The following is a 13,996-nucleotide window of genomic DNA, read 5'->3' as shown; positions in this document are numbered from 1 at the left end:
GCAGTGGAATCTGGGTAATTGGGGCCAGTCTGGATTTCAGGGAAACATCTCTGAGAGAGAACCCTTCTGATCCATCCGTGTAAAGACAGAAAAATCCATGTTACAATGTTTTTTTAAATCAATATCCCTTGTATAACATGTAAAACTTTCACAGAAGAAACTGAGATTAGCACAAGAAAATCAGCTCAGTCTGTTCAATTTCGTCCTTAGGCTACACAACCTGATTAGATTTGAAGAATTAAAGATGCTATGGCTGGATAAAGGAGAATCTGATCTCTTACATGCTGAAAAAGAATATATTGCTCTGATCAAATACTTGTCATGGTGCAAAGAAGCTCAACCAGATGTTAAGTTACCCAAACTGATTTATTGACAATTTAAATGTGACATATTTACAGCACTGTTTCTAAAATAATTTAACAATTTTCATAGATTTATAAAAGTACTGATAAATAGGAGACCCTGACAGTGACCAACCACAAATATTTCCCTATGCTACTGAACTACAACAGTAGTTCATTTCTTTTTTCATTTTTTCTCTTTTTTCCCTCTTTTTGTAAGTCCCATAATGGAGCTGCTTTACCTCCACCCAATGTGTAAAATTGCCAATACCAAAATACAATAAAATGACCATGCAGTGTGAAAGCTGTACCAGAGCAAGTGATTTCAGATGTTAGACTACAGTAAAAATATTACAATGCAAAGTGTCTTCCACACAGAATGTACTTGTGAAAAAATAAGCTTTTCAAGAGCTAATGGTTTATTTTTATAGAAATTAAAACCTACAATACTAGTACAGACATTTACAGTAATTTCCAATTCTGTGCTAGTTTTCACATATATCTAAAGTCAAACAAAACCAGTAATTTACAGACACCACTGCCTTAAGACAGTGGTTAGTTAGCTTATGGATAAAAAAAAAAATAAAAACCAAAACCAAAAGAAGGTGCTGATATAATTTAAGGTTTTGAATTTCATTATAGTCTTATATAACACCAATTATTCTGTCCTGGGATCAACAAATTGCTGTGGTAAAGCCATCCATATCTCTCAAGCAGGAAGTCAGTTTGGAAGTTGGAGAGAAGATGGACTTGCCTGATATGTATCTTAGGTTCCAGCAGACAAAGAAAGTCTCACAAAGCTGGACAGCTGGGATCACAGTAAGCAGCAGCATGAGATATTTGTGGGGCTGGGATTAAAGCAAATGTTTTTTTTTTTCCAAAAATGATGAAAAGTACACACCACCTAATCCAATGCTTGAAATGTAAAGGTTCTCCTCGCTGGCATCACTGATGCCCCATAACACAATGTACACAAACAACAAATACTCACTTTTTAAGAACACATATTGCACAGCAGTGGGTGCAACACCAGAACACTGGTACCCCTGGCATAAACCTTGTTTTTAAAGAGCTGTTTCAAGCTATGCTATCCAGAGCAACTCCAAGCCAATGCTCAAACCCAGTAAGAACGGTCTGTGTACATCACTAACCCAAAAGTGTTTTAACAATGTGAGAGAAAACACAGGCACTTCAGATTCTTAGTGCACCAAAAGTTATAGGCCACGATTGCAGGACTAGGAACAGTTCAGTACCAATAACAACACAACTAAAGGAGCTCTTCCACTGATCAATACAGAAACAAGAACTGCTCACAAAGCACTGGGAAGGAAATCATTCTCAAAACAGTAACCAAACAATACATTTAAACATTTAAGAAAACATAATTGCTGCAAAGCCTAATGTAACACAACATAAACCCTACTTAGTTAAAAAGATCTAAAGTGTCCAAATTCCAAAGTCCAAATTCTCTTCTCCCCCCCTCCAAAACACCAATACATGCAGTCTGTGGAAATCCAAATGTGCAAAAAGTTATAATCCACCTTTAGGAGTGCATCAAAAATAGGCTGACTATTCAAAATATTATTTTAGTGGAAATTTTACAGCACCATAATTAGAATTCCAAGGGAGTTCAGAATTCTTGTTCTGATAACAAATCAGTTGACACTGTTGATCTTAAAGAACAGAAAAAACATTTTGTGCATTTCCTGGTATCTGGAAGTCACGGAGAGAAAAAATTCTCATATATGCCTAAAATCTTACTGTAGTTTAAGATGAAATTAAATAATCACATTTGTTGTCAACAAGTTCTCCAAAACAGAGCATTAGTTGCAAATTTAGTAAACCTGCCAGATTAGGAATTAGAAGTTGCTGGTACCTTGCTTACTTGCAGAAGTACTTTTCTTTTTGTTTAATAAATTTTGGGTTGGTTTTTTTTCCTAAACTGTGCAGTTTGGCCCCTCCCTAGTAAGTGATTTACTATCAGGCTTTGAGAAAATGCCTAAGGTCCATCTCTGACCCTCAGCTGAAAGGCAACACACAAACACATTATATATACCCATGTGTGCACAGGAACACACACACACATATATATAACAGCAGTGCTCCGGTTTGTATTTTTTTTGTTTTTTTGTTCTCATTTCCTGGAATTTTCTTTGGTTCAAAGTCCGAGCAAGGAAATTAAAGGACCGAACAAATGGATCATTCTCCAAACCCTTCCACCCCTACACATCACTAACTGGAAGGCTTGCATCATCCAGATCCACAAGGCCAGGATCCTGTTCCTGAGTGCCATTTTTGCTCCGGGGTTCCCAGGGGCCCCGGTCAGTCACTTTGGAAGTTGATTCTCTTGGAGCGACAGCCTGGATCTTGTAGCTCCTTGGCTTGGCCTTGGTAAAAGACTCGTGAAATCCTCGCTTCTCCAAGGCAGGGGGTTTGGGGTGAGGGGCTGGGGCCAGAGGGCTGCCGTGAGGGGCTGTGGAATGTGAGCTGGCTGCGGCTGCGCCGGCAGCACGGACAGCATGGCCGGGCTCGGCAGAAGGCTCGGGATGCTCCTGGAAAAAGAAGGCAACGTGTCAGATGAAGTGGCTGACGTCACGTTGGAAAGATGCAGTTTCAGGTTTCACACTCACAAAAAAAAAAAAAAAAATTAAAATAAAAATATCGAGACAGAAAATACACAAAGCGAAGCATCAGCCACGGCAGCAGGAGGCAGGTGCTTTGTGAGGCACTGCTTTACTGAGTGTGAGCTCACAGCAATGCAGTTCAATTCTTAAATCAAGCACAGCAGCTCTGTAGACTTTAGTCCAGCAATTTAGGCTCCTCATTTTACTGAGATGTTAAATAACCTCTGGAAGATGCACACTTTAAAGGCCATGAAAGTCACATCTTTCCAAAAGAAAAATGTATTCGGACCTATTCAAGCACTCATATCCTGGATCCTGAAGTAATGCACATTTTATTGTTCCCTGTTCTTGGAGCACCAAGTCTTCCCAATTTCTCACGAGGACCAAACAAAAATTTTAAGCTATCAAGACTATATAAAAATTTCCAAAGTTAATGACCTAGAAAAGAAACTGACACTTAAGCTACTCCTTCCATGTAAGTTATTGTTTTGTGTTTATTATCATTATTCTGCTGACCTTTACATAACTATTAAAATATCTTCCACCATTTACTTACTGACAAAAACAAGTCCCCAGACTACCCAGGAATGATTTAGTTGTCTGAAGAACAGGCATGGAATGCCATTTGGATGTCCTGGGATAGCCTGACCTCCTGAACAGGAACAAGAAGTTCCGTGGGCTCTGCACTGCATCCATCAGTTCTGTCAGGATGTCTCAAATCCCTGAGCAGTGCTGGGTTTGAAATGCTCTGATCCAAATGCTGTGTAATGTTGCAGTGAACTGTGTGTGCATTAGGAGCTGCAGCTGCTGCCAGTTCTGCCATCACCAGGGTTAGTCCAGGAACTAAAGGAATCTGCCAGCCCATGTGCACACACAAATCAAAGCATTTCTCAAGCACATTTGTTAGCAAAAAAAAAAACCCCAAACCCATCACAGATGTGTGTCCAAGATGCAAATATAAATCCTAAATTAAATTCTTTTTTTCCACCGTAGTTTTTCAAGTTTCTTTTAGAATGTTATGACATTCTCGTGACATACGAATTAATAAATTTGATGAAAATGAATTTTGCCAAGTACTACCATATTTCTTTTGACAAATGAGCTTAATGTTATTGGATGAACCTGTGCAACTTTTTTTGGACTTGAATTTGGTGTTCAATTTCACTAAAGTATTTCACATCATTTACATTGCCTTATTTCATACCTGACTTGATACTCCACTTATGAAAAAAATTTTGCTTTAGGAGAACTTATGATTCAGTGATTTACCTACTGTTCTTATTATTAATACTTTTACTTCAACAAATAGGACAAAAGGGATATTAGGATGAGAACTCTGAATTTTTACTAAGCTGCCCTGAAGGATATCCAGATTTTACTATCCACACTGGCTGCTGCACTACTCCTAAGGTGCCCTGCTTTGAACAGGGTATTGATTATACATCATTATATAATGCTTCTGTGTTTGAACTAATCATTTCATGCAGAGATCTCATAAGCCATGCAGATCAGGCTACTTTAGACCTTTCCAGATCCTAGAGTTACAACGTGCATGTTCTGTGTGCACTCATCTGTATTAGTTTGTGGGCAGCTTCCATTTAATCTCACTTTGGCGCAGTTTCAAAACAAATGTAAAGTAAAATGGAAATATGAACTCTCATGCAAATTAGCTTTAGTGCTTTCCTACTAAAGTGACACCACTTATGGTTAAATATTTACTGTGCTTTGATGTATAAGCAGCGGTTTTGGTGTTTTTCATTTCCAATCATTTTAAAAGCAAGAAAAAACAGTGCAAACCTGTGAGTGAACGATATTATTGATGAGTTAGTTTTCAGTAATGGTAATGACAACGGGTAGCATTATTTTTTAGTTTGTTTTATAGTGCAAATTAGTGTCTAGCCCTAGCCCTCTGTTAAGAAGGCGAGTTTCCATGAGAGCCCACATACGTGCTGCATTCACCAGTTCTTGATGTATACCTCTGTATACAAGGATTCGACAGCCTTCTGGCCTGCCGCATCTGGAACACAGTGCAAAGCTAAGATTAGAGTCACCTGGACTTGGGAGAGAGGACAACAGAGGGAACAAGAAGTGATGCAGACAGTCGTAGCTACATTGCTCAGTTAGCCCCACACAAAAAAAAAAAAAAACAAACACAGGAAAAAAAGCATACAGAAGGAAAAGTTACCTGTGTGTTTTCATTGCCCCCACAAAGAGAAAATTTATAATCAGGAAGTTTGATTTAAAAGCATGAAGCAGCTACAAAAATTGGTTGAGAGCTTAGGCTGAGTTACCAGAAACATCGTATCAATGCAAATTTGTAGTCAAAAGACAGGTTTGAACTATTAGATTTCAGATTATGGGGGTAATGATGTATCCAGTTTATTACAAAACATCCCAGAGACAGAAAATGAAAAACACAGCATGCAATACCTGAACTGTGAAGTACTCCTGGTGCTATATCTGGGCATACTTGGAGACACTGTGACACCAGAGTAACTCCCACTACTTTCCACAAGCTAATGACCTTTGTGCTAAACAACTAATACAGTTGAAATGCTAGTAGGTATGAAATGCTGGCATCCACGTGGCTTCAGAAATATTAACACTTGTCACAGTGCCCCAGTTCAGTACTGCAAGATGCTGTTCTCACTGCATTTCCAACAGCAAGAACTAATTCATGTGAGCACAGATCTTAGTTTAAATTTTCATTTGTATCTGCATATACAATAAACTATCAGCAATAGAGAATAACAATTTAGCAGTGAGAGTTGTTGCAAAGAAATTCAGATATTGTCATTTGCAAAACACAGCAATTAGAAGAAACACCTCACAGGAATTAGAAAGTTTTAATTTAACTCCCAAAGTGGTCATAGTGACAGATCATACTGGACTTCTCCAGGTTAGCACTACATTATCTACGTGTTCGAGACAAACAGTGCACAGAAAGTCACAGGTAGGACTAAAAAAGTGCTCCATTAAAAACACAAAGTATTTGATGTTTGAAAGTTCATGCAAAGAGGCCACGTTACTACAGGACAGGAGAGAGGGAAGGCAGAAGGAAGAAGCAGGACTGAGTGGCACAAGTGAACAGGAGCTCATGGCATCCCCTCTGAGGTGCAGGGTGACGTACGGAAGCCGCGGATCTGCCCGGTCCCCGCTGCGCTACGATGGCCCCAGAAATGGCCTTGATCCAGCTGTGCATGTCCTCGGGGCTGTCTGCCTGCAGCCAACAACAACAACACCACGGTCAACAGCAGCCCTCAGCCTGCCCACTGCCCCACCACCTGCAGCACAACCTAACCCTGCTGCTCAGCGTGCTACTGAAACACAGGGGGACCTTGCTTCTTACAGGTGGACTTCAGTTCTTAACCCAGACATTTCTTACTCTGAAGTCACTGTAAAATGTATACAGCTACATAAAGCAGTAAATAAAATATCCTGAAGAACATCTTCCCCCTGAAAATCATGGCATGGTCAAAGTGAAGAAGTGCTGCTACTTCACTTTTAAAGTGTATTTAACTCTGGCAGTCTCTTGGGTTTGTTCAAATTTTAAGAAAAGAAATTACCTGCACATAAAAGGTTCGAGAAGTTGTTACAATTTCAAAGAGATTGTCTCTCATCATTATATCACTGCAAATGAAATACAAAAATACTTCAAAAGCAAGTACAACTTTCCCACTGTATTTTAACAAGACTGTAGAACTGGCAGAGAATCAGAGCATTTGCTGTCTGACTTTTGCATTTCTTTATCACTCTACTATTGGTTTTTTACTAATTTTAGCCCCAAGACTCTTTAGTTTACCACTGGCACATGTGCTATTACATGTATTTTTAATTGGAACATTTAAAATCATGTAACCTTCAGTCTAAATATATTTATCATGCATTTTTAATTGGAACATTCTAAATCATATGTTAAGAAATATTTATCATTCTTGTCCAATTTCTGTAAGAAGTCTGCTTAAGAAGAAACAGAAAAATCAGTATCTCTCAAGAGCTACAAAAGCAATTATTCTTTATTATATTGCCATTTGGTAGGAGAGAAACAGCAGGGTGAAGAGTGCTTTCAGCCAGATTCATCCATCCAACATGAGTTAATGTCCTCTAAATTTTTAGGGATTATGTAAGGAGAATAGAGACTCCTGAAATTGCTGCCTCAGACCAGACAGCACCCACACATCTCTAACTCTTGCTTCCACAATATTCCCTTGCTCTGCCCTTGTGCAAATTTGCAAGTTTGAAACACACATTAACACAGAACCCTCATAACCCATTAAATGCACAAAACAATGTGCTGTCCCATAAAGAAAGAACACCCCACATGCACACATTGAGTGAAGTTATTGAACAGTTCTCCAAGGAGCAGCCTGGCCATGACCAAGCAGGGAATTCCATCCCATGTAATGACATCAGCGCTTCCCTCCTCACCTCTGTTTGCATTCCTGAACTTTATGGACCTCCTTAAGTGGTATAACCCTGAGAGGTTCCTTTTCCTGTAAAAAGAAACATGTTTTAGAACAGTGTACCTAACGACTAGAACAGAAAGCCAGAGGCCAGGACAGCAGCAGTGTTACAGGAATGAGATTTTCGAGGCAGTCACTATGAAGAAAGTGGTGTCAACCAAAATTTCATTTGCTTTTTAAAGTATTAAACCAACCATGGCACTTGCAATGAAGAGGAGGATAAATCAAGAAGCAAAACCTCCCAAAACATTAATGCCATACTATACTGAAGAGAACCTGTTGTCCTCTTCCCCATACCAGATCAGAGAACTGACCCTGGCCTTAGGCAGCTGATTTCATTAAAATTTTGATTACATTCATTTGCTATGAAATGCTACCATAGAAGATGCTATGTTAATTGGACTGCATGACGTGGCTTCAAGTAAGATTAACAGTATCCTATACTCAATACAATTAAAAGTACTACAAATAAACCACTCTTTAACACCTGTAAAAGAGCAAGTACTCTCAAAGCATTCAGAAACTCTGTTACCATAGCAAAAATAAGTGTTAAAAGTTTCACACAATAGGAAAAAAGTGAGAACATTCAAACAGAAACACTTTCACTTTGCCCATGACAACAATGTCACACATACTATTACTTTCCAGTGGCTGGTGCAGTAAACTACAAACAAACAACAACTTATTTCACCTCCTACTGTGATTTCCTTAAGCCAAGTTACAATGGATTGCTTCAGTTGGCTACAACTTCCAGATAAAACAAAGGTTTTCAGCCCTGGAATAACTTCCCCTATCATTTCTGTAACAGATACTTAGGAGATTTATGCTGAGCAAGCAGCAAATGTCACCCAAATGTAACCATGCTCCAAGAGGAGTTTCCATTAGATCATTCTGCTCTATAGCAGATCAAATGTAGAAAGTTTAAAACCCAATGTTTTCAGTTATTGTGTTCCTTGTATCTCTGCTGTTTTTAGATTCAATCATCCATTAAACTGCATTTTCAAAGTAATACATCAACTGTGAAGATTAACTCTAGAGTACAGACACCTCTTGGAGGGAAAAGTCCAGCTCAGAAATGATAATTTTCTGACTCTCATATTGCCTGTATTCTACTGTGCTCCTGTGGACTGGCACAGGCTCAAGGAACAGGATGAAACACTGAGAGTATTTCTAACATCCTTCTATTCCAGTCTCCCACAGAACAATTCTTCACTGGGTTAGAACTTGTTTGTGAACAATCTGAGCTCAGATTTGTTTTTTAAATAAAAATGGAGGGTTTCTTATAGGCAGTGAGTCAGAATTGTTCTGCTGACAGCTTAACAAAGATAATGATGCAAGATCAAACCCCTGCTACTGTTGCAGATGCCCACACTAGAAATCAAAGTTAACTTTCAGAAACAGCCTGAAATTTGGGTTGCTGACATTTTACATCTTATGTTTGGCCTGTAAACTCAATTCTCCTTAATTTGTAACACTCTACAACTCAGGTTTCTTTCCTTAGGTACAGATTTTCTTACATTTAGTCTGTTTTCCCAAAAAAATGAATCCCACACTTAAGTGTCTTCAGAACCAGCCATTTAATCTTTAAATGAAGCCTGAAGGCATGTAGCATCTGGTCAAAATCAGCCAAAAACTTAAGAGTGACAGGGGAAGAAGAAAAGTCATGAAGCTAAAAGAAACTCTGCAAATGTTTCTGTTGAACAGAAAATCAAGAGGTTTTTGTCCATCTTGGCTGCCTTGATGAAACAAATGTGTGGGAGAAGATCCCATCATCTGAAAGCATAATTCTAAATTTCAATGAAGAATTGCAAAATTACAGTTTTGTCTTTCCCACAGAGATCAGCTATTTCAACAACACAATTAATTACATGACAGTGCAAAATGACAAAGTACAAATACAAGAACCAGGGTGATTGTAGAGTGGATTTTATTACTGTTCTTCAGTGCCCTACAGGCAGGCTCCCAAACAGATTGAACAGTTGCCCCATTAATTTTTTTGTTCTTCCCAGTCATGAAAAGTTATTACAGTACAGACTCAAGAGCTGCAGGAGCAGCAGAGCACATTATTAAACACAAGCATATTCCCTGCAACTGTCACTGGAAAATAACACAGAAAATAACACAAAATAACTGGAAACTTACCAGTTCAGACTTGAAATATCCTATTGTGTTTTCATCTAATTGAAAGTATCTTCTCTTCCAGTTCTTCATCTGTTACAGGAAAAGAAAGAAATATTTATATATTTTACATATAAAATAAAATATACTTACATGTCATGTATTATGAATATATTGAATTATAGTTACCATTCTAGTTTTTTATTTATAGTGTATATATTTATATATATACTATATAAAATATATTTATACTATATATATTTTAATATACATTTATAGTATATATATTTTATAATTCCTATTTATTCATAACTATTAATTTTGAAAAAAGTTTCATTACAGTTTATTAGAAGAACAAATTTTGCAGCTTTAGGGTCCCCAAGATAATTAGATGACTTTGCACAATTAATAATTTTTTGGGAAAAAATTTTAAAAATTAAAAGTTCTTAAAGCTACTATTTCCTAAGATTTATTCAAACTGTAGAAACTCAGCAGCAGAACTATTCTATAGGAAAAATTGGAAGACAATACATCACAGGTTTCTAGTTTATTTTTAACTAAAAAAGGGATGTCACAAAAGGAAGCTTCATAATCCAAGATAAAAAGAGTCTAAGAACTCAAAGATATTTATCTTGCTTAATCTGAACTATCTGTTCCCTCTAACAAGGCATCACATGAACAGCTCCACTTGTGTTAATCAGTCTGATAAGATGCACAATTCTTCCTCTGAACTGAAAAATCAGCTTTTTCTAAACATTTGACTGATTTAAAAAGCAGGCACTGAACTTCTGTCCCAATTTAATGTTTTTAGTAAGCAAAATAAGGATCTCTACAGAATGTAGAACAGGAGAATTCCCAGCTGCATGCACCAACCATCACACGGAAGTCTGGGCACACACTTTTCCTCTAAAATATCCTCAACAACACAACACTAAAGAAAGTCATGACAAGAAGTAACACAGATAAAAATTAAGTGCTAGTAGAGGATAAATTTTATCTTTAATTAATCTTCATTACTGTCACTAGTAATAAAATCAGTGTCAATTGTCTTTTGTTTTTAAGAATACTTACCACTGCTCCTTGTTTGACACAGTAACCAGCTTTGATAATGGCATTATCTGGGGGATGCTTAGCAGCAAAATAAGGAAGGTGACTTTGTGACCGCTTCAAATAATTCCTGTCAGCCCCTTCACTGCCCTCATTGACTTCTTCTTTCTAGAAAAAACACAGGAAAGTTCAGAATACTCTCAAGGTTTTTTTTATTTTTCTAAAGGTCAAGGTATAGCTATAGTAGTTACAATAGGAAATACCTTCATCATGCCATGCTCACAAGTCTCATTTCCAGTTTGAAAGGACAAAATATTTTAACTGATTTCCAGAGACAGCTGAGATTCCCCAAGGGCTGAGTCCCTGTAAGCTGCTCTTAGAAACTAAACCAAGAATGTGCTGAGTACTTTCAAATTATATTGACAAACACTCAGTAAAAAAAATGGTTCAGATTTAAACTCATGCGTGTATTTAGTGCAAACTTGTAACATGGGCAAAACACTAGAGGTGGCTACAGCAAACAAAAGGTCATTTTTAGGACTACAAGACATCAGAATTCACCAAATTTTTAAAGCATTTTGGGAGCATACATAAAATTTGCATTATATTCATCTAATCTGTAACTATTTTCATCTCAGGAAACTTTCAGCAACAGATTCAGTTCTATCTTTAGCACTGCACAGATTCTACTTTCATAAGCTTATCCAGACTCTCAAACTTTTTCCCCACTTTTCCTTACAACTTTTTTTCCCTTTTTTTTCTGTTAAAGGGGCAGAACTTCATCACTGTTAACACCAACAATTACACACAGACAAAAATATTATTATTATACTAATAGGTATGTGTGAGCAAAAAAAAAAAAACAACAGTACTCAAGCAATTATTGAAAATCTTCTTTAAAGATAATAAAATCCTCAGAACCCCCACTCAGTATGAATAAAAAGTGCATATAAAAGTACAGTTTTGTGTGCAAAATAATAACCCACTTGTTTGGGGAGGGTATTACCTGGGTGGGTGTAATGATGGGAACACCACCAACAATTTCTGTCCTGTAAGAGACTTGCTTCTTTCCACCTGGGCTTTCAGCTTGACGATTTGCATTATCCATTTGGCAGAGAGGATCAGACTGCTTTGGTACCTGCAGTTGGAATGGAACAATTGACATCAGCTTCACAAAAAAAAAAAAAAAAAAAAGCCCTGAGCATTACTCAAGAATTTTGAAGCATTTTCAGCAGGATTTAACAAATGGTCACTAACTGTATAAGGCTAAAAATGGCTTACACAAAAATTTGTTGTAATGACTATGCTTTAGTGCTCAAGAAAAAGGAAAGTGGTGCCAATAAAGACATTTCAGGGGATGAAATCAGTTGCAAGCTTTGCCATAAAGTGCTTCACTTAATCTTCACCAAGCACTGAGAACTGGTTCTTTATTTTTCAGCTGCTTTCAGTTTTAGTAAGAAAGTGGAGATGCCCCAGTGCCTGCAGAGGCAGCACAGCAAGGCCATAAACACTGGGACTTTGGCCACACAGGGTGTCTGATCAGTGTGACATTTGTCCTCTCATGTACTTGGCATGAAAATTGTGTTACTGCCCCCATTCATCACACATATATTGCTAAATTCTGGCCAAAGTGACCCTGCCTGCCCAACTATCAGTAACTATTAGATAATTCTCTCAAACGTGCAACTAAGGCCATCAAAACTCCACAGGAATTCAATTTCCTTATAAGTGTTTTGATCTAAAAAGTTAACTCAGTTTTCTAAGTAAACTTCTTTAACCTTAAGAAATCAGGTCTTGCACTGAATACAAGACCTTTTTCATTTCTAATCTCCTTCACCTCTAATATTAATACAGCACATCTGAAGTGACTTCAACAAGAAGAGATCAAGTCTCACACCCAGATACCCCACCCAGCAACCTACTGGGTATTTACAGAAGACATCCAAACTCCTTCAGAAAGAAGGACACACAAATTGTCCATCCAAGACTGTGACACATTCAAAACTTGGAACTGAACTGATCTAGACAAGAAACCAAAGCTGCTTTATAGTCTGTGATTCAAGTTCCTGTGCCCAGGAGCGCTCATTTTACAAAATGCAGCCTGCAGAGAAGTACAGACAGTGCTGAGAGCAGATGTAAGCCTAGGACAGTGTCCTGCTGGCCACCCTCTGCCAGGAACTCCATCCCCAGCCAAGTCCAGCACTGAAGGATAACTCACTCATGAGCCTCAGCCTTTGAAGAGCAGGGGCCTGTAGCTACAGCTTTGTGGGCAAGTGCTTCAGCTGTCACAAACTCCTACTGAAAATGCTGCAGCCCAAGCCCACAACCACCTCCTCACACAAAGGCATTTTCAAACAGCACTCAAAAACGGGTACACAGTGTGCTAGGCTGCAGAGGCTCACAGCCATTCTGACATTATCAGCACTCAAGAGGACTAAAACATGCAATGAATCTTGGAGGATTACAATCTGCAAGGAATGTTCATATTAAAATAATATGTGCGTTCATATTAAAATAATTGAGTGATCTTAATTATTTGATTCAATAATTGGCCGTACTTAATACTGTACTCGAGCTGTTCAAAGGTTTGTTCCTTCAAAGACAAAATGCTAATGATTTCAGCAGCCATTTCAAATGCAAGCTAAACAGATGATAAACAGCATTCACTCTAAATTGATGCAATCATTTATTTATTTATTCACTTAATTTCTTCAACTGGGAACAGCTCAAGCCTGGTTGTGGTGCATCCTCCTTATGAAAAACACGTGAGAAGGATTTGTGCTTCTGTTTTTTTTAAATTTATTATTAGCAGTAGTATTTTTATAACTCCAAAGAATTGGCTATATTAAAACAGGACAAACAACTCATGTAAACATCCACAGATAACCCAAAAATGAGAAAGTCACTGACAACAACCACAAAAGTGTGCCCCCATGCTCAGAACCCCTTCTTTGTCAGGGTGTGCTCTCAGAAGTGTTCACTGTCATCACTTCCCCAAAACTGGAGAAAACAAAACCATAACTTCTGCCTCCTGAAAAGACTGAGATAACACGTGGGGGTTTCTATCATGAGATAAAAACTTGTCCTGGTACAACCCAGAAAAGTAATTTACCATTTACCAGAAGAACCATCAATGTTTCTTTGCATGGATGTTACTCAAAATAAGGAGAGAGCTTGGACCTTTGGAGCTTGATCAAACATTTTAATGATACTTTAGGAAAACCAGCTTTTGATAGCAGGTAAAAGTATGAGTATCTTTTCATTGCTTGCTAGTGTCTTCTGGATATTTCAAATAATATTATGTACGCACAGTAATTTTAAAATTATTAGAAAAAAATCCTAAGCTGTAATTAAAATATAATCTTTTGTCCAGTTTTAAAAAAGAAAGTTAAATTTAGGGGGA

The 13,996-nt window shown here is 37.7% G+C and overlaps 1 protein-coding gene across 4 annotated transcripts in view; it reads right to left on the bottom strand.

Annotated features, from left to right (window-relative positions):
- Positions 1-347: 347 nt before the first annotated feature.
- PLEKHA1 (pleckstrin homology domain containing A1) overlaps positions 348-13,996 on the bottom strand; it is a 31,239-nt gene continuing 17,590 nt past the window's right edge. For 2 of the 4 annotated variants that reach the window (XM_084209991.1, XM_084209992.1), the window contains exons 6-12: positions 11,600-11,731; positions 10,618-10,761; positions 9,571-9,639; positions 7,394-7,458; positions 6,532-6,595; positions 6,096-6,185; positions 348-2,893 (exon numbers count right to left, since the gene is read on the bottom strand). In XM_084209991.1, coding sequence (XP_084066117.1) covers positions 2,564-2,893; positions 6,096-6,185; positions 6,532-6,595; positions 7,394-7,458; positions 9,571-9,639; positions 10,618-10,761; positions 11,600-11,731 — 894 coding nt within the window. In that variant the 3' untranslated portion in view covers positions 348-2,563. Of the gene's footprint in view, positions 2,894-4,911; positions 4,983-6,095; positions 6,186-6,531; positions 6,596-7,393; positions 7,459-9,570; positions 9,640-10,617; positions 10,762-11,599; positions 11,732-13,996 lie in introns of all 4 variants that reach the window. The other 2 variants (XM_084209993.1, XM_084209994.1) reach the window with 2 other exon arrangements.

Source organism: Fringilla coelebs (genome assembly GCF_963513975.1).
Source record: "Fringilla coelebs genome assembly, chromosome: 8".
Taxonomy (NCBI): Eukaryota; Metazoa; Chordata; class Aves; order Passeriformes; family Fringillidae; genus Fringilla; species Fringilla coelebs.
Note: the sequence above shows the minus strand (reverse complement) of the source record. Positions and strands in the feature narration are given on the sequence as shown.